Below are 19,981 nucleotides of genomic sequence, written 5' to 3'. Positions count from 1 at the left end.
TTTCTTTACATAATCATACAAGAAAATTTGTTAATTCAAGTCAAATTTAAAAGATTATTTTAATATATAAAATAAATGAAAAATAAAAATATTTTTCTATAGAAAAATCCGACTTTTTATTATTATTATTATTGCAACTTGGCTAATGGCTATGGCTCTCTGGGGCATGAACTGCTCGAATCTCATCTTCCGTTATGGTGGTGGCGGCGCACCTTTTGATTTTATTTATTTCCGTTATAATGCTGGTAAAATATAACGCCTTGCTTAACCGTTACTTTTATGGGAATGCTACGTAATTTTTTATAAAAATAATTTATGAAATAAAATGGTTTTTTATTATATTAAAAAAACAATTATACACGTACATGTAACAGTTCGTAGTACCCAAATCTCTATATAAACCAAGCAACTCATTTCTTAGTTCAACCAAAAAAAGGAAACCATTTACTCATAGGAACAAACGTCCAATCTTTTCTTCTACATGGAGACACACTCGGATTGCTTCTGGGTTTTATTTCTCGCATCCAAATGCAAGTATTTTTCTTACCAAAACTCCATCGTGCTTCTTGTTTTTCTTTGCATGGCTTGGCTGGGAAAGGCCTTGTGCTTCTGGTTCTTCCCCGGAGGTCCTGCTTGGGGCAAGTATAATTGGCTGACCAAGAGAGCTTCCAGTAACGCCATTCCAGGACCAAAAGGCTTTCCGATTGTTGGAAGCATGAACCTCATGAATAACATGGCTCACCACAAGCTTTGCGCGGCAGCTAAATCCTTTGGTGCTAAGCGGCTCATGGCTTTTAGCATGGGTGAAACACGGGCTATCATCACATGCAATCCTGATGTTGCCAAAGAGATTCTTAATAGTTCTGTTTTTGCTGACCGTCCGGTAAAAGAGTCGGCTTATAGTTTAATGTTCAACAGGGCAATCGGTTTCGCTCCTTATGGAGTTTACTGGCGGACACTAAGAAGAATCGCTGCAACACATCTTTTTTGCCCTAAACAAATCAGCTCCACCGAGGGACAAAGGCTGGACATCGCGTCTCAAATGGTGTCTATCATTGCATTTGCCGGGGAGAGTTCTCCGTACGCGATTTACTCAAGAAAGCTTCACTTAACAACATGATGAGCTCGGTGTTTGGAAGTAAATATCATCTAGGATCATCGAATCCTGAAACAGAAGAACTCAGCCAGCTTGTTGAAGAAGGTTACGACCTATTAGGGAAGCTCAATTGGTTTGATCATCTTCCATGGCTTGGTGGCTTAGACATTCAAAAAATCCGGCGTCGATGCTATGAACTTGTTCCCAGAGTGAACAAATTTGTGAATAAAATCATCCAGGAGCATAAACTCCGAATTGGAACAAAAAACTATGATTTTGTCGACGTTTTACTTTCTCTCAACGGACCTGATAGACTCTCGGAAAACGATATGATTGCCGTTCTTTGGGTAAGAAACAAGCTTATTGGCAATTGCCATGATAATTCATGAAGAAAGCAATTTACTATTTTCTTAAGCATGCTTTTTTTCTCTCTTGCATGAGTTGTCTGGTTGGAATCTTGATAATGATTTGAGGGAACATTTTGTTGATTAGATTCCTATAATAATACATTTTCTTAGCTTTTCAATGAACTTCTAAGGAACAAAACGTACAATTATTCTGTTTGCTTAAGAAGAATATTATTTTTAAACTAATCATACTATATTCGTGTTTTATAGGAGATGATCTTTAGAGGAACAGATACCGTGGCGGTTTTAATAGAGTGGATACTAGCGAGAATGGTGCTTCACCCTGAAATCCAATCAAGAGTGCAGGCGGAGCTCGACGAAGTTGTCGGGAAATCACGGCCGTTGACGGAATCAGACGTTCAGTCCATGGTTTACCTTCCGGCGGTAGTGAAGGAGGTTCTAAGGCTGCACCCGCCAGGTCCACTTTTATCCTGGGCCCGTTTAGCAATCACAGACACCACCGTTGACGGACATCACGTGCCCTCCGGGACCACCGCCATGGTTAACATGTGGGCCATCACAAGGGACCCCGAGGTTTGGGTGGACCCGCTTAAGTTCATGCCAGAGAGATTCGCGTCCAAAGAAGGTCCTGACGTGGAGTTCTCCGTGTTGGGGTCTGACCTCAGGCTGTCGCCATTCGGGTCCGGCCGTCGTAGTTGCCCCGGAAAGACTCTGGGGTTAGCCACCGTTTCCTTTTGGGTCGGCACCTTGTTGCATGAGTTCAAGTGGGTGCCATCAGATCACAAGAATCCGGTCGATCTGGGTGAAGTCCTTAGGCTCTCTTGTGAAATGGCTAACCCCCTTAAGGTCAAAGTGCACCCCAGGCTCAGATAAAGACCAAACTCGGTCTCAAAAAGAGCCATTATCCTTGGTTCAGTTCAGCATGATGTTAGGTGTGGTGTTTTGTCTGTATAAATCTCATCTTGACCTACAATATTGCTATTATGTATATTATATCTAGGAAAATAAGCTAGCTAGAGCTCAGCTAGTGTGTAAATTAAAGCTATTCGAGTGAAATACGTATGTGGTTTTTGATCTTCTCGGCCTTAGAAACCACAAATGGAATCATTCTATCAAACATATTTGGAACGAAAATCCACCATGCAAGGCGATAACATGTGTATGTTCCTTTAGCAGTGGACCATGAAAACTGAGACAGGCATCACGGTTTCACTTTAAGATGTTTCCTGTTGCTGTATGATATAAGATCAGATCAAATCTGTTTCCCCTTTTTTTCTGCACAAAATGTCCATACCACTTTCATTTTAATCTGCTTATGGAACTCCGAGGAGAGCGGAAGTGGACAGTATTGTGCATTTCAAGGAGTAAAGTAATATATGGCCACGTGCCAAATAGAGTACATTACCTTCATTGTCCTCTATTGTACTATATTGAAACAGAAGATATACACAAAAATTTATACAACTCTATATCATATCTAGAATAAATAAAACTCGATTCGATTTAAACTTTATACGCATAACTCCAATCAAAAATGAGAATCAACTTTAGCTTTATTGGGGTCGGGGGGCCATTCCTCTTGGAACAAGGTCATGGCTCTGTGGGTGGAACGTGAAGTGCAGATGGGTTGAAAGACACAACTGGTACTTTACCACAACTACTACACATTCAAACATCTTTGTATTTTCCCCACCTCGGTGTCCCACACATTGATTCTCATCTACTTTTCCGACGAGGTCATTTTCGGTTTTATTTAATTAAAACGTGGTCACCGAGGTTTAATTACGTTAGATTTTTAATAAATTGCTGACATGTTGTAATGAATATATAAAATTTAAAGGAGTAAAGTACACAAATGATCATTAGTGTTTGAGTAATTTTTTATTTCACAATTGAAATTTTAAAATTAACAAATTATCCACTAAATCATCAAATAGGTTTTTATGATTCTTCTATTATCTCTTTCTGTCATCTATTAACCCAGAAAAGTGGGTTATGGAAATTTGATGAAGTATTTCATTCTGATGAAAACGACAATTCAAGGGTGGGAAAGTTCGGGAAATTTTTGTTATCCAAAATAACAATCCGAGACAAAATCGAACCTGAGAAAATAAAATAAAAATAAGTTAAACTTCATAAAAATAAATAAATAAATAAATGAAAAGAAAAATACTCATTTTATTTTGATCTTTTGATCGTAAACAATTGAGGCATGTTGCTACATAGTTTCCTTAATACATATTTTCAGTCACTATTTAGGTACTTGAGATCTTTTGGTCATTTGTCTCTCAAGATACAATAACTCGGTGATCAACAAACAATAGCACAAACTTTGGCGATCACAAATTATGACTTGACTTTGTCTATCACCGAAAAACTAAAGAATGATAGAAAATATTTTTCAAGAATTAGAACTTCTTGGATTCTTATATGTGTTTAACCTATAAGGTTATCACTTTATTTATAAGGGATTCTCGAAGGAGAATTTACTAAAAATAGTGTTATTCATTTATATTCAAACTCTGAAATATAGTATCTTTTAATTTGAGACATTTAAAAAGATATTGATATATTTTTAATATTTATTAATATTTAAATTTAAAAAGATAATAAATATATTTTAATTTAAAATATTCGAAAAGATATTAATATCCTTTTAATATTCATAATTAAAAATATAATAAATATTTTTATTTTAAGATATTTAAAAGGATATAATTATCCTATTAATATTTAAATGTAAAGAGATAATAAATATCTTTTAATTTAGAATATTCCATCAATGAATTCACTCCATTTTTCCAACAATGTCCCACAGGAATAAAATTTATGATTTTATCAAAACATTTTGACTCGATGTGATTATAGACTTTACTATCGATAGTTGCATAGGATAGGTAGATGTCCTCCTTTGAACTTTCTCTTGTGACGGTATATTTATTTTACTGGCTAAACAATAGACGCGATATTCTTGAATTATTATGTTGTTTGTGTAAACGATGACATACTTCACACTACCTCTTCGACAATAATTTTAGTTCTCATGGGTATGTTATTAAAGTCATGGGCATTGTCTGGTTCTGTAAGAGTTTGAAAGATATATGCCTAATAGTCTTCTTGAAGCGGCCCCACTTCACTCTCACATAGGTGACTTATGTTGCTCGGCCCACCGAAACTCTAAATGGTCATTAAAAGCTTTGTTTAGCCAATACATCTCTGATTACTATTTATATCATAGGAACAAATTTAAGATAAGAAATCCTCACAGTGACTGTATACAATTTATGCAATTAGATTGTTTCTTTGAACTTAGATCTTAGGATCTCCAGTTAACAACAAGATAAAGTTTTCCTTAACATAAAACCTTTAAATTGCATGGATTATAATCTCACAGTGACCCTCCCAATGATCATATACGAGTTTAATTATGGAATTTAGTTTTTCTAATTAATTTTATAGTTGGTGTATTAACGAAAGTGTTCACTTATCAAATTATTTTGATGTCGCATATAGAGCTGGGTATACAGACTACCCGTCTGTTTAGCCCGCGGGTTTTGACGGTGCCTAAGGCCCGCGGCCCGTACCATTTAACCCGCGGGCTAACAGCCTTACCCGTTTACTGTTTATGTGAAAAAAGAGAGAAGTTGAGGAGATAGAGAGAAACGACAGAGAAGGGAAACAAAAAAATGAGGCTATGGTTCCTAAATTTTTATAACGGCTTATATATAATATAAGTCACACAAAACAACATATTTTAGGGATTTAGAGAAATCATGAGAAGTTTTAATGTGTTAATCGTGTAAGGGCTCCACCCACTTTTGAATTAATGCAATATAATCCTCAAATATAGTTTATTATTTTAATTTTGCACTCCAATTTTATGTATGTTTTTTTATCACTGCCTCAAGTTTTATATATTATTTGTATATTTGCATATTATGTTACTTTACCTTTTTTATTTAGTTATTATATTTATACATGGTTTAATATTTTGATTTGTTTTTTTTCTGTTTTTTTTAACGTATATGTATATAGTTTTTCTTATGATTAATTATTGGAGTATAATAAACGTTTTATGGCTTATTTATATATATATATTGATGATATTAATTATAAATGGTAAATACGTATATAAAAATATGGAAAACTTTTTGCTTATGTTATCATATTACGTTACCATAGGTATAATTAATACGTTCAAACTTCAAAATTGGATATCATCAAATTAAAACGTGAATTGGGCTTCAAATTTCAGTGCACATAAAACGTGAATTGGGCTATGGTTAAAATGCACATAAAACGTGAATTGGGCTAAACGTTAATTGTCTTCCGTAAAACATAAAATAAATTAGAAAAAATAATTAAATTAAGCGGGCTACCCGCGGAGCCCGGGGGTATACCTATTAAACCCACGGGTTTAACGGTCCAGACTAATAAGCCCACAATTTAGACGAGCTTTATTTTTTTAGGCCCGAAGCCCGCACGAGCCGCGGGTTATACGGGTAGCCCACGGGTCTTAGCCCATAAACCCAGCCTAGTCGCATATGATTTTTATTTAGGTACTTGTTATATATATAAATAACCTCAGTGACAAAAAATGTCTTATAATATACGAATTTAACCAACTTTTTTTGGATTTGCCAAAATGACCAACAAATTCGTAAAGCGAACTCCAATTTCGCAACCCAGTTTCCAATTTCGCAACGTGAATTTGTAAATCGCAACACATAAGTCAAATTCGAAACGCGATACTCAAATTCGCAACACGATAGTCAAATTCGCAATGCGATAGTCAAAATCTACAACTTGAGTTTGAACATTGCTATGATCTATTCAGTTGTTATCATGTTGGGATTTTCTTTTGTGTTTGATTGCTTGGATAGTTGTTCTCTTGCTTCTTCAAGTGTCCTTAGCTTGTATTTATAGCTTAGAATATGTTTGATATTGCATATATCTTGATGTTGTATGTTGCGATCAACGCGAAAGTTAAATTCGCAACGCGAAAGTCAAATTCGCAACGCGAAATAAGCGTTGCGATAGACAAATTCGCAACGCGAAAGTCAAATTCGCAAACCGAAAATCGCATTGCGAATTTGTACCTTCAACAGGTCTTTTTTGCCTTTAAAAATAATGCATATTGATTTTTTTAGAAACAACAAATCAACTTTTACAAATCAATTAAACAAGCAAAAAAATAATTATTATTTACACATCAAATTAAACAAATCAACTTTTACAAATCAATTAATCAAAAAATAAATCTTATTTCCTCATCAATTAAACAAATCAACTTTCAATGTAAAATTCAATTAAACAAAGCAAAAAAAGTATACCCCAGACTGTTGTTTATGCACAAATACATCAATTTCACGCAGCTCACTTCAGGATTAACCTGCAGAAACCAAACATTTGCTCAAACAACACTTTCTACACATCTAAAACCAACAAACAACAAATTACTGAATTCTAAGTACTTAACCAAATATTTTCAAACCAATTAAAGAATATATATGTTAACACTTGCTCAAACTTACCAATTGTTTATGCACACTTTCAGCACGCGGATGCATGTAGGCAGCATCTCGTATATATCGATCTGGCCATATAATGCCGAAATCATAAGCCTACTGCACCTCTATCTCTATCTGTGCGAGGTAGATATTGTTTACTTCCTGTCGTCAAACGTTCCAAGCACAAGCATACGAGAGGACCACAATCCCCTCTGGCTCCCTACGTTTGTTGTGGCGCAGTTTCGTCTCTGATCATTGTAATTTTGAACTTCTTTGGCTTATTGTTTCCAGAATTTGTCCAATAATCAATCGTATCCAAGTATTTAGCCAAATGATCGCTCCATCCCTTTGTAATAATATCTCTCAAATCAGACAATGGTATATAATTCAACATGCTGTCATATACCATTGTCTTCAGGGATGGGAGCTGAAGCTCGACGAGAAGCCAATGACGACGTTCCAAACTAGGGATAAACACCTACAATCATAAATAATTGCGCACATCAAATAAAATTTATGAAAACCTTTAAAATATTCAAAAAATAAATATTAACCTTATCGACCTCCCACCACGCAGGATAAAGTTTAGCTTTTCCATTACCTAACGTATATGAAACATCTCTCTGATCCTTCAAGTGAGCTGCGTGAAAAGACGTCGGCATAATAGTCCATCGAGTATTTCTTTTCCTCAAGTTCCTTATTATTAGAAGACGTGACACCCATGCATCAATATGTTGTTTTATAAAAAAAATATTAGTGAATTTATTAATAATTTAAAAAAAATTAATCAAAATGCAATATAAGAAGAATATAAGACTTACCACCCCTTCGAGATAGTCATTATCGTCAACCCCTAATAAAATACCCCACCAAAACCGATCAAGAAACAAATGAATAGCATCGTCGATTTGGCATAGGTCAGAATAACAACCCTTGCTCCGCTCATATAGAAAAAAATCAATTGCGGTCTTAGCCCAAAGGGTATTATCCGTAATTGTTTCCGGTAGTGTTTCCCTCTCATGCTGAGGAATGGTATTGTTTGGTAACACATACGAAAGCCAACTCGCATCTATCATATCGGGCACGAGAGGGGGTTTATCAATATGTCGACATATGACACCATGTGAATCGGGCTCTTGAATGGCGGACGAGACCTCTTGAACGATGACAGGGGCCTCTTGAACAGTGAGAGGGGCTTCTTCGATGATGAAAGATGCCTCTTGAATGATAGGAGGCACCTCTTGAATGATTATAGGTGCATCGGGCTTATTCTTACGGAGTCTTGGCACTAGTGGGGTAAACAGAGACGTAATGACACGTGCACGACGTCTGATGTGTAAACCCCATCGTGCAAGAAAAACCCGACGTAAAGCATCTACCTTATCGGGCCGCTGAAAATAAATTAATACATAAATCAGTAAATAAATAAATAAATAATGTCAAAAAAGGTTATTTACATTTTTATTATAGTATTAAACAAATTTACCTTATTGCGTAGTGTATGAACCTCATTCTGCAACAATAAAACAATCTCGCGTAGAGCGGCAACCTCATCACGTAAAGTAGATACCTCACCGCGTAGCGCACCATTGTCATCGCGTAAAAAATCCACATCACCACGTAAAGATCAAACCTCATCACGCCATGCACCATTATCTTCACGTAAAGTACTGACCTCATGACGCAAAGCACCGACCTCATCACATAATTCCCCTAACTCATCCCGTGGAGGTGGAGAACAGGGAGATAAATGTCGTGGCCTCTTTGCCGGTCGCCTATCATGAGGTGATGGTGGAGAAGAGGCTCGATGATGTGATGGAATAGGTGATGGTAGAGGTGGAGAAGAGGCTCGATGCTGTGATGGAATAGGTGATGGTGGAGGTGGAGAAGAGGCTCGATCAGGTGATGGCTCTGGGTGTCGAGCTATAGAATCGGCCCGATCAGGTGATGACTCTCGAAGTAAGGGGTGCTCATCATCTGTCCCATCAAAAAATCGCTTACTAGCTTGCCACCAATCAGTGGCAAGCTCAGCCTCTGTGGGTGTCAGCCTCTGTAATGGATAGTTGGCCTCCTAACAATATAAAAGCTCAAACAAAGTTAAACTTGTACTAGTAATAACTTGTTTATATATGGTATTTGTGTGCTAACTTACATCATTCATCGTCGTATATGGGAGTAACTCTTCCCAATCCAACATGCGGATCCTCTTCTAGGTAATAGCCCTAGGAATATCATTTGATCTTTTTATCGCATATGTCTGCATGCTGGTGAAAGCCTCAAATATCCAAATCTACAAACAATATAATACACAAACATTAGTAATTGTTAAATAATTAATTATAATTTTGGAAACATTATATATAAATTCTTACTTTAAAGGCCCAAGTAAAGCTTGTCAAAGTGTATTTAGAACCATCGCCCCACAAACTTTTTCGGTCCTCAAAGGTAGACGACAACTTCTTCCAGGTAGCTTTCCATAGATATGAACCCCACGGAAATATGTTCCATGCATTTAGGTCCTCTACCAATAATATTAGGTCCTCAGAGATAGGTTGTCTGCCCTCTTTACCTAAAAAACCGGCATGCAAAAGTAATAAATGGCATACTCAGACAACATCAAGGTCATCCATCTGAGTAAAACCATCTTTATCAAATAATCTCTTCAAGTCGTCGACGTGTAAACTCGGCTTCGACTTTGCCAGCTCAGGAAAAACCCGAGATAACCTTGATGGGCGGGCGATATGACTAGTGTACCGACCTACATCATCGTGTCTGAAGCGTAGACCAGTGATTAAGCAAGACTCCTCCCGTCCAAAACAAGTATGTGCCGGAGGAAAATGAAACCATATCTCCTCATCACCACATTGTATCCCCTCGGGTAGATCGTTAGTCATGGTCTGAAGAAACAAATGTGTCAACATAGCATCTCCACCCGTATGTTGCACTTTCAGCCATGGCCCGAAGCAAGTATCCTCAAACAATTTTCTTTGTAGAGGTGTAAACGTCGACGCAATTTTAGTGGCTAGGCTTAATTTATTCCTTAATGTCAATGCAACCGAAAAAAATTTCTACAAAAACAATAAACATACAGTTAGATATACCAAAAACTCCTTATTATACACTATAAACAGACATGATATTAAACAGTGAAAACAAACCAAATATGTTTCAAACTAGCACGGTATTCACCCAAGTCATTATTCCATCATAGTTCACAAAATGCATCAGATAACATTCCAGAAGTAAGCACTTATATAAACATTTAAAAGGACAACATATAGGTTTAGTGCAGGTTCAAGGATAACATAAAAAGTAGTAGTTTTATTCTTGAAACTTAAATTAGCAACACTGTGAAATTAGTATTTGTCTTTGTTTTTTGGTTGAAGTAATGCAATTCATTCAAGTTTCAATTTGCAGAATAAAAGAAGTTTCTGAAATGAAAATCGCAATGCGAAAATGAAAATCGCGTTGAGAATTTGGTGTTGCGATTTAGGGTTTCTTCAACAAAAAGACAAAACAAAGACAAATACTAACTTCACAGGGTTAAGGACTAAACAATTTAACAGTATTGGCAGCAACCAAATGAATTTACTAAGCAATCTCAATGAAATGGTTAACTATATATATTGAAATTACCAGTATATTTATCATCAATATAAAAAAAATCTAATAATATACAAAAATTTCAAAATAAAAATAAGAGATTAAAAAAACTAACCCTCGGTGGTTGATTTTCCATTTCTGACCGTGAATGGTTGTGAGGGTTGCTATGAGAGATAGAGATAGACAGATTTCATCGGAGATAAGGACAGATGTCGCCGTAGAGAGTGAGAGATGGAGATAAGACTGAGTTGTGATTTAGGGTTTTAGGTTAGAGATGATTTGCGATAATACTGTTTACATTTGTGTTGCGAAATTAATATTGTGTTTCACATAAAAACATTTGACTTTGGCGTTGCGAATTTGACTATTGCGTTGCGAATTTGACTTCCGCGTTGTGATTTACAAATTCGCGTTGCGATTTACATATTCGCGTTGCAAAATTGAAAACTGGGTTGCGAAATTGGAGTTCGCGTTGCGAATTTGTTGGTCATTTTGGCAAATCTAAAAAAAGTTGGTTAAATTCGTATATTATAAGGCATTTTCGGTCACTGAGGTTATTTTCTCTATACAATTCTAATACCCTTGCTATTATCATATTATCTTGATCCAAACATCTGAATTTGACTCCATAATATACGTAGGGATGGATCGAAGGAGGGTTTGCAGGGACAATTGACTCCTAAATTTTTTAAATTCTCATATAATTTATATATTTTTTATTAATAATATGTTTCTACTTTTAATTTTTTTCTCTAGAATTTTATAACTTAATTTGTTCCGTAACATAAAATCATACATTTATCATTAAATATAAATATAAACAGCGAGACAAAAAAAACGATTATAAGTAAATTCTTTTTATGAGCATTTTAAATCTCCACAATAATTTGATTATGAATCATTAGGACACGAAACAATCTTGTTTGTAAAGCCTAGATGCCCGCAAACTAATTATTGTTTTTACAACCTTAATTTTGAAGAATATAAAGCACGGTCTGCCATTTGATTATCACCATGATTTACATCCTTCTTTGATCGATAAGTAATTGATTGAACGCGATAAGATGGGAAACATTGTGACTGAGACAGGAAAAATTATTAGATTGTACTGGTTAACTATATTATCCGTGACTCGATTAATAACATTTTTTATATTATCTTTTTTAAAGTAAAAATCTTCGTATCTTTCTAACATGTAAATAAAAAGTTGTTAATTATTTGAAAATTACTTCAAAATTTGTAGTGTTCATTCATTGAGATCATAGATAACGTGGTGAGTTGAATCTATTAAATATTTTTTTGAGATACGGAATTAGGGATTTAAAATCTACATTAATTATATTAATGATTGTTTATTGACCAAAATTATTGTTGTCGGTGCTATGGCCAGCTGGAACTATAAAATTAGGGTTATGATGTAGTAAACGACCTACTTAAAACACTTCAGGTGTATAACTAGAGTGTGGAAAATGTTTTATGTGTAAATTTGTAGTCAAATAGCATTTGAAAGATGGAGCATTATCAATGGTGATCGCTTTAGAAATTATTTTTATCCTTACATTATGATATAGTAACACTTTTATATATATAATAGGTTGTGAATCGTCATATTAATACTATAATAATTAATTTATTTTACGCTAGTTAAAAGATCAAAGTATTATTTTTATCTATTTAAGGGTTACATTGGGTGTGAAGTAAATTCAAGGGTCTCTTTGATTTTTTTTTCCTTCAAAAGTTCGAGGATCTTAGGTATAGTTAAGCCTTTAAATTTCATCTAGGACAACTTTATCCGACTCAATTTAACTCTCAAACTTCATGTTACTCTAATCGTTTTGAAAAAAAAAACCTTCAAAATGAGTTAAAACATGATCGATCAAATTGACTAACTTAAAAATATTTTCACTTAATTTAACTCGATTCAATCAAATGCTCAGTTTTGATTGATTTATTACTTCAAAGTTGGTACCCGAGTCTTGATTTTTTTATAAAAATATATTTAAACTTATTTTCTCAAATTTTGAATAATTATTTAAAAATTATTTGCATTGGAGCCTAAAAGTATATTTATAAGTGAGGAAATTAATATTTGAAGAGCATAGTTGGAATTTCCTTGAGTTATGTAATTGTTCCATTTCTTTTTCAAGTGAAGCTTCTTTGGTTACTTCTAGAATTTGTTAGTCATAATAATAAAATTAACCATAACATTTATATAAATGGTCACTTTGTCTCCTATCTTTTTTTAGAACATTCTAACTCTCAACGTTTTATTTTGAAGCAAAATATCCTCTGATTGGATAAAATTGGTAGTTAACTAACTATCAGTATTTCATATGAACGTGGCAAGTCCATGTACGATGTCACTTCAACAAAAAATTATTTTTAGAGTAAACTATAATTATAATTAATTACATATACACTTATAAAATATATTTTAAAATAGTTTAAGAATATTTTTTGATAACGTGGCATCACAAGTGGACCTGCCACATCAATAGGAAGCATTAATCAACTAACGATTTTAATCCGCCCGAGGGCATTTTACTCCAAAATAAAACATTAGCGTTAAAATGCTCCAAAAAAAAGATACGAGGCAAAGTGATCATTTGTGCAAACGATGGGGGTAGTTTTGTTATGCGGATTTGTTAATGCTAATGAGCTTTCCCATCATGTGGAAGAAATGTACCATGCTTGCTCGTCATGTTCAAATCTGCTCAATTGGACCATGCTAAATTTGTATGAGGCCAATTAGCCAACTTTTCTTAAAAGAAAACATTATATAAAGCAAAAGCCACCGGTCTTTAACAACAGAAATAACATGAACGAGACCTTGCACCAGAGAACCATTAGTTCTTATTGAACATGGTGGAATCCTTCATCATAGAGAGTGCCTTTTCTAATTGGCTCCACTTCTGCTCCAGTGTCCCAATATATCCAATGGACATCCTAATCAGCCCCGGCGAAATGCCGGCAAGTGCCTTCTCTTCGGCGTTCATTTCACTGCTGGTGCTGCTGCCGGAGCAGGACATGAGAGTCTCGTAGTAACCCAAGCTAACCGCCATGAACCCGAACTGAGTGTAGTTCTGCAAGTGGTGCATCAGCCTGTTGGCTCTTTCTTCGGTTTCCATGTCGACACAAAGAAGCCCGCCAAACCCGTATTCCTTGTCGGCCATGGACTTGAGGAGCTGGTGCTGTGGGTGATCCTTGAGGCCTGGGTATATGACTTTGAGGCCGAGTTTCTTCATCCTGATGGCGTATTCCATGGCTCTGCGGCAGTGCTCCTTCATTCTCAGGCCCAAGTGAGGAAGCCTTTCGGACAGTTCGAAGGCGACTTTGGCGTTCATGGTCGGGCCTAGAAGCATCAAGGCGCCTTGATGGAGATCCATCATTGAGTTCACCAGGTTTGCGGGGCCACAAACAGCACCTACTCACATGCATGACAAACATCTTTATTCGCTAGAAAACGAAACTTAACTATATACATTAATACATATATGGATAGGATATAATTATAGAGGTAAAAAAAAATAATTTTACACATATTTAAGATTATTGGATAAACAAAAATAAACAGTTGAGATTAATGATAGTAGGATGGATATTTCATCTGAACTCGATAGGTTTCGGCCCAATCCGTTCACTCAGTTTAATTTTTTATTTTTAAAATTTTGAGTTTCAATTAAGTTTAAGATGAAAAAACTCAACCTAATAATATATATATATATATATATCAAACGGGTGTAGATTTTGACCTAAAAATCAGTCAAAATTCATGTTGGGTAAAACCTTCTTAAACTCATATTAGATAGGGATCGGAATTTTATGAGGTTGAGTAAGACCTTCTTAAACCCATGTCGACTCAGGATGTCGACATGAATTTCATATTAGAGTGATAAATTTATAGAAGTTTAAGAATTGAGGAACATATATATAAATATATATATATCAGTAATGGCACCGCACCATTCACGAGATGTCTAAGCACCCACCCACAACCACAAAGGCCAAACTTTGGTTTGGCTGCTTTGAACCGAGTTTAACGTTCTAAGATTCCAATTCTAAAAACAAAACAAAACAATGAAAGATTAACATCTGGCACGTGTACTAAAAAAAACTGAGAAACATACGACAAACGAACCTGCAATAATATCGGCCCCACCGCTGATGAACTTGGAGATACTATGAACAACTACATCAGCACCGAGCCGAGCCGGGGAAAGAACCATTGGGGCGAAGGTGTTGTCCACAACCACCGTGGTTCCTTTTTCGTGCCCGATTCTGCTTAGCTCGGGAATGTTGGCCACGGTGAGCGTGGGATTCGACATCGACTCGAAGTACAAGACTTTGGTCCTTCCTTCGACGATGGCATTTTTCACTGCTTCCAGATCGTTGATGTCGACAAACGTGGTCGTGATGTTACAGGCTCTGGGCAAGAAATGCGTTAGAAGAGCATGGGTGCCGCCGTAGAGCGTCCTCGACGACACCACGTGCCCGCCGCTGCTGCAGAGTTGCAACAGCACGGACGATATAGCCGACATACCTGTCATCGCGAAACCAAATCATTTATCAACGACAACTTTTCTTTTTAACAACGTACGAGAGAGGATTGATTAATTAATTACCGCTAGCAGTGCAGTAGGCAGCTTCGGTCCCTTCGAGGGCTGCCATGAGACGGCCAAGATTCAAGACGGTGGGGTTGAAATGACGGCTGTAGATGAAGAAATCACGATCGGGGCCGAGTTCACCGGCGAACATACGGCTCATGGTTTCAGGTTCCATGACGGTGAAGGTGGCGGAGGCTTCGATGGACATGTTAACGCCACCATGCTCTCCGAATTCATGGCGGGCGTTGGCCAATGCTGCGGCAGGGTCGCTTTCCGTTGCCATTGTGGGCAACATTGATTTCTTTGCCACGAAAACATCGTCCACGTCAAAGTCATCGGCCGCCGTACCTCTTTTCTTACCGGCGAAAACATGACCACGGCTCTGGGTTCCTGCCATAGTTAATTCAATACGGTAAACCAAAGATTGATTTGAGAGAGAGGGAATTAACGAGGGATTTTGTGAAGAGATGTGGAGGATTTGAAGCTATAAATAAAAGCAGAGAACTCAAACAAAGGCCGGCTTTGTTTAAAAATTAATTAATTTTGGTACTAATGACAATTAGAGATCTGACCTGGCTTTACCTTAATTGTCTTAAAACAAAATACAATGAATCCAGTCACGTTTTCCTCTCTATTTTGGAAACAAAAATGTTGGGAAACGTATCTCTTCCTCTATTAGAAAATTCATGTTCCAAGGAAACCAAATCAGATGGATAAGTGATTAAACATTATTTACGTGCAAGAATTCTACACGTACGATTTTGCCTTCTTGGTCGTACTCGTATGTTAGTCGTTGGGTGATGGATAAGGCAAAGGAGATTAATTATAGTTATCCTATATACATAAATGAAACTCTTTGAGTTAGCTCCATAAGTGGGTGGAGGGATGAAGTGCAAATGAGTTGAAGTTTCAAGATTGAAAGGGAGAGGCTAGATGGTATAAGTAATACCACGTGGTTGCAATATACTCGTGGAAAAAAGGAAATCAATGTGATTAGATTTTATAAAATCACGTGGCTATGACTAAGTACAAGTGTGAAACCCATCCAGGTTCATTCTCGGCATCAACTCGACCTTCATTTTGACAAACTCAAGTCAGATTTGCCTTGTCCCGTTTTGAAAATAAAGATAAGATTAATGCAACCCTATGTTTAAGGACACCTTTATTTTACAATTAAATAATAAGATGGTCCACCTTTTAAATAAAAGATAAGGACGTAGAATTACACGTTTACCCTGGGAACAATTCCCAACTAATTTGGAAAACCAAATTTTAAGACAGTGTTGAATTCCATGAAATAATCTTTTTTTTTTGAAATTATATTTTCACGTCTAATTTACGGAAAAAATTATTATTAGAGAATATTTTTTTCATAGTAGCATCTTTTGGTTAAAATGAATGAAATATCATTATCTCCAAATTCATAGATATTAAATAATTTCTATTACTTTGGATAAGAATGTCAGTATACTAATGAATTCTTTTTTAAAATGATCATTTTCAATTCTTATTTTATGTACTCTACTCAAAATTATAAATATAATAATAATATATAAATATTTTAATTTAGTAAAATATTAATAAATTTGAGTGTTTAAAATTATTTTTATATTTTTTAATATTTAATATATTAATTATTTATAATTTTATGAGGTAAAAATAATATGATTGTAAAAATATAATTATTTAAAATAATCTCTAACTTTAAGTTATTAAAAACCATAGCTTCTACATTGAAAATAATATCATTGTCCACTGGATATCATAATATTATTTTTCGTATTATATTATATTTTATATAAATAAATATGATGTTTATGAAAAATATTTAAAAGTATAAGTTTAATACACTAATTATATTTTAAATATATTTTTTCTCAAAAGTTAGATAGTATCATGATTAAAATATTTCAATGAATTTTGATTCAAATATTTATAATTTAATATTAAAGTTTAACTTTTTTTAAATAAATATATATACCACAAGGAAAATTTTGTAAAATATATAGTAAAATAATCTTATGTTCTTTCAACCAAACACTGTAATTTTACATTTCTGCTAAATAAACCAAACAAAGTAATACAACATTCTTATAGTAATGTTACATTCCAATAATATTATTCTAAAAAAAAATCTTATATTTCGTAAAGCAAACACGATAATGGTTAGACTTGGGTTTTCAAGTTCGTCATGCAAAAAATTTGGATAATCAAGTTCATCATGAATACATCATGCAAAAGCCAAGTTCCTCGAAAACTTTCATATGAATCTACCAGCTCATCTCACAAGTGCCTCACGATACAATTTCAACTGTTGTACCCAGGGGTGTGGCTTGGGCGGCGCAAACTGCACGACCGCGAAGGGCCCCAAAAAAAGGCTCCAAAAAATATATGTATAGTGTCGTTTTTCCAATAAACGCCACTATAGATGGACCTATTGCGACGTCTTTTCAAAAAAATGCACTATTATTGCGCAGGCCCAAAAAATGCCAAAAATATATATATATAGTGACGTTTTTCCAATAAACACCACTATAGATGGACCTATTGCGACGTTTTTTTTTTCAAAAAACGCTACTATTATTACCCCAAAATCGAATATATCTAAAAAATAGGGCCCTTTATAAGAATTTGTACAGGGCCCCCGAAAACCTAGCCACGGCCCTGGTTGTACCCTACAATAATGAATTTAAAACGGTCATAAAATATTATATATATATATATATATATATTAAAATTTAACATAAACCATTTTAGGAATAAAATTATGGGCATAAAATAAGGAAATTCAATCCTAAGTACACTGTATATGAAATTAAATTTGAAAAAAAGAATTAGATGAGGACTGGAAGAGCAGTTTTGAAATGGATTAGGGGTTTCTCTGTTCACATGTTGTAAGTGTCATACATCCTATGACAAGGGACAAGGGTCTTTGTCAAATACAAAACATATGGCATGTTGGGTTTCATGATTTACAATGAAATAAAATAATATAACTACAAGAAGCAACAAGTCAATGAACTAGAGAGCGATCAACGTACCTTCACATCGATTCGAGGAATGGCCATAGATGGTGCAATTGGTTTTGTTTGTGCAGCCTGCGAACAGACATTCTGAAACACATGTTGAATGCAAGTTAAAAGCATCGGTTAAAGACACCCAATTCAAGTTTCTCACAACAACATATCTTGCCAGCGACAACAAAAGGGTTGTGGACATTTATGTTGCAATATCACCCGACCAACAGATCGAACCAGAATATTTGCACCACGAGACCAACCAACAGTGTACATATCTGCTGGGCATATGAGCCCAACATGTTCCTCTATTTTATTTTCGTTTTCTAGTAATTTTATAATTTATAATTTTATTGCATTTGTTTTCTAAATAATCTGAGATGTTTATAATATAGTACTAATCCGTTTAGAAAGATTTTTAATCTATTGATAATGTAATATGTTCTACCTACACAATTGCTCAAAACTCAGGACCTCTAAGGAGAATAACACTTTCTTTTTACCATTGAGATCACTTGATGAATCATATCATTCGTATTTTACTATAATTGATCCATTTCATTTTCATGGCTTTATTTATTTTTCTTGTCAGTAGAGGCTATCTAGGGATAGATGCAGGATTTTGTGTTAGAGGGTATGAACTTAAACTTTTAAAATTTCATAGGAGTTAAACTTGAACTTATAAAATTTCAAGAGGCCGAAATAAATTTGTAATAAAAAACATATAAAATAAATATATATATAACGTGATCTATATTGTTCGCTTTATTAGTCTATTATAATACATTTTTAATAAACGCATCCAAATATTAATAAACATTACAAAACCAGTGAATAAATAAAGAAAAACATCAATGAATAGTTTTGTCTTTCTTTTAATGGACACTAGAATGATTGCATTATCTTCTACAAAGATTACATTGTAAGAGGTTAAGTTAATTAAAATTTAGGGAAACTGTATCATTAATCAGTTGATTATTATTGTTTTTCCACTTTGATTATCGAATTGTTTTTTCTTAAATTTGATTGTTAATGTTATAATCTTATTTTTTTATCATTTACCTTTAAATTTTTATATTATAATGATTATAATCTTATCATCTATTTATATGACTAATTGTTTTATGATAAATAAATTTAAAATTACGTTTAATGAAAAAATAAGTATATAAACTATACATTTTGTCTAAAGTATTTTTCGTTTAGAATAGGTGATTAACATTTTTAAAATTACATTTTACATGAGTTAATTTTTATCTGACACATGTTGCATTTACAAATTTTTAAAATAAAAAATATATATAATAAATCTTAATTTTTAAAAAATTCTTAGTTTCAAACCGTCATTATCAACTAGGGGTGTAAACGAGCCGAGTCGAGCTCAAGTATTGCTGAGCTGACTCGACTCGACTCGAAAACTCTGAAATGGAGCTCGAATCGACTCGAAAACTGTCGAGCTTAAAAATTTCAAGCTCGACTCAAACTATAAATCATGAATTGAAGCTTGTAAAAGCTCGAAAATGCTCGAAATGAAAAAAAAAATCCTTAAACTTAACTCGATTAAAGTCTCAAACTCAAATTCGAACATAAATATTAAATGCATGAAAACCTTACTATATTTAAAAAATCAACACATAAATGTTAATATTATTAATAATTTTTTAAAAAAAATTAAATCTTAATTTATTATATTTTCGAGTTACTCGAGAACTTTTCGAGTTGCTCGTGAACTTTTTGAGTTGAGTATTAAGTATAGTCGAGTTCATTAAATTCGAGTATTTAT

At 34.4% G+C, this 19,981-nt stretch overlaps 1 protein-coding gene and 1 pseudogene across 1 annotated transcript; one reads left to right on the top strand and one right to left on the bottom strand.

Moving 5' to 3' along the window:
- Positions 1-441: 441 nt before the first annotated feature.
- LOC120199724 lies at positions 442-2,338 on the top strand (annotated as a pseudogene).
- Positions 2,339-13,268: 10,930 nt separating this feature from the next.
- Positions 13,269-15,657, bottom strand: LOC120199725 (methionine gamma-lyase-like). Its single transcript, XM_039200743.1, has 3 exons — positions 15,200-15,657; positions 14,716-15,117; positions 13,269-14,001 (listed from the first exon to the last, which is right to left on the bottom strand). Exons 1-3 carry the CDS (start codon positions 15,576-15,578, stop codon positions 13,424-13,426), a joined length of 1,359 nt encoding a protein of 452 aa, XP_039056674.1. The 5' UTR covers positions 15,579-15,657; the 3' UTR covers positions 13,269-13,423.
- Between the last annotated feature and the right edge of the window lie 4,324 nt (positions 15,658-19,981).

Source organism: Hibiscus syriacus, unplaced genomic scaffold (genome assembly GCF_006381635.1).
Source record: "Hibiscus syriacus cultivar Baekdansim isolate YM2019G1 unplaced genomic scaffold, ASM638163v2 tig00005465_pilon, whole genome shotgun sequence".
NCBI classification, from domain to species: Eukaryota; Viridiplantae; Streptophyta; class Magnoliopsida; order Malvales; family Malvaceae; genus Hibiscus; species Hibiscus syriacus.
This window is presented reverse-complemented; position numbering and strand designations above follow the sequence as displayed.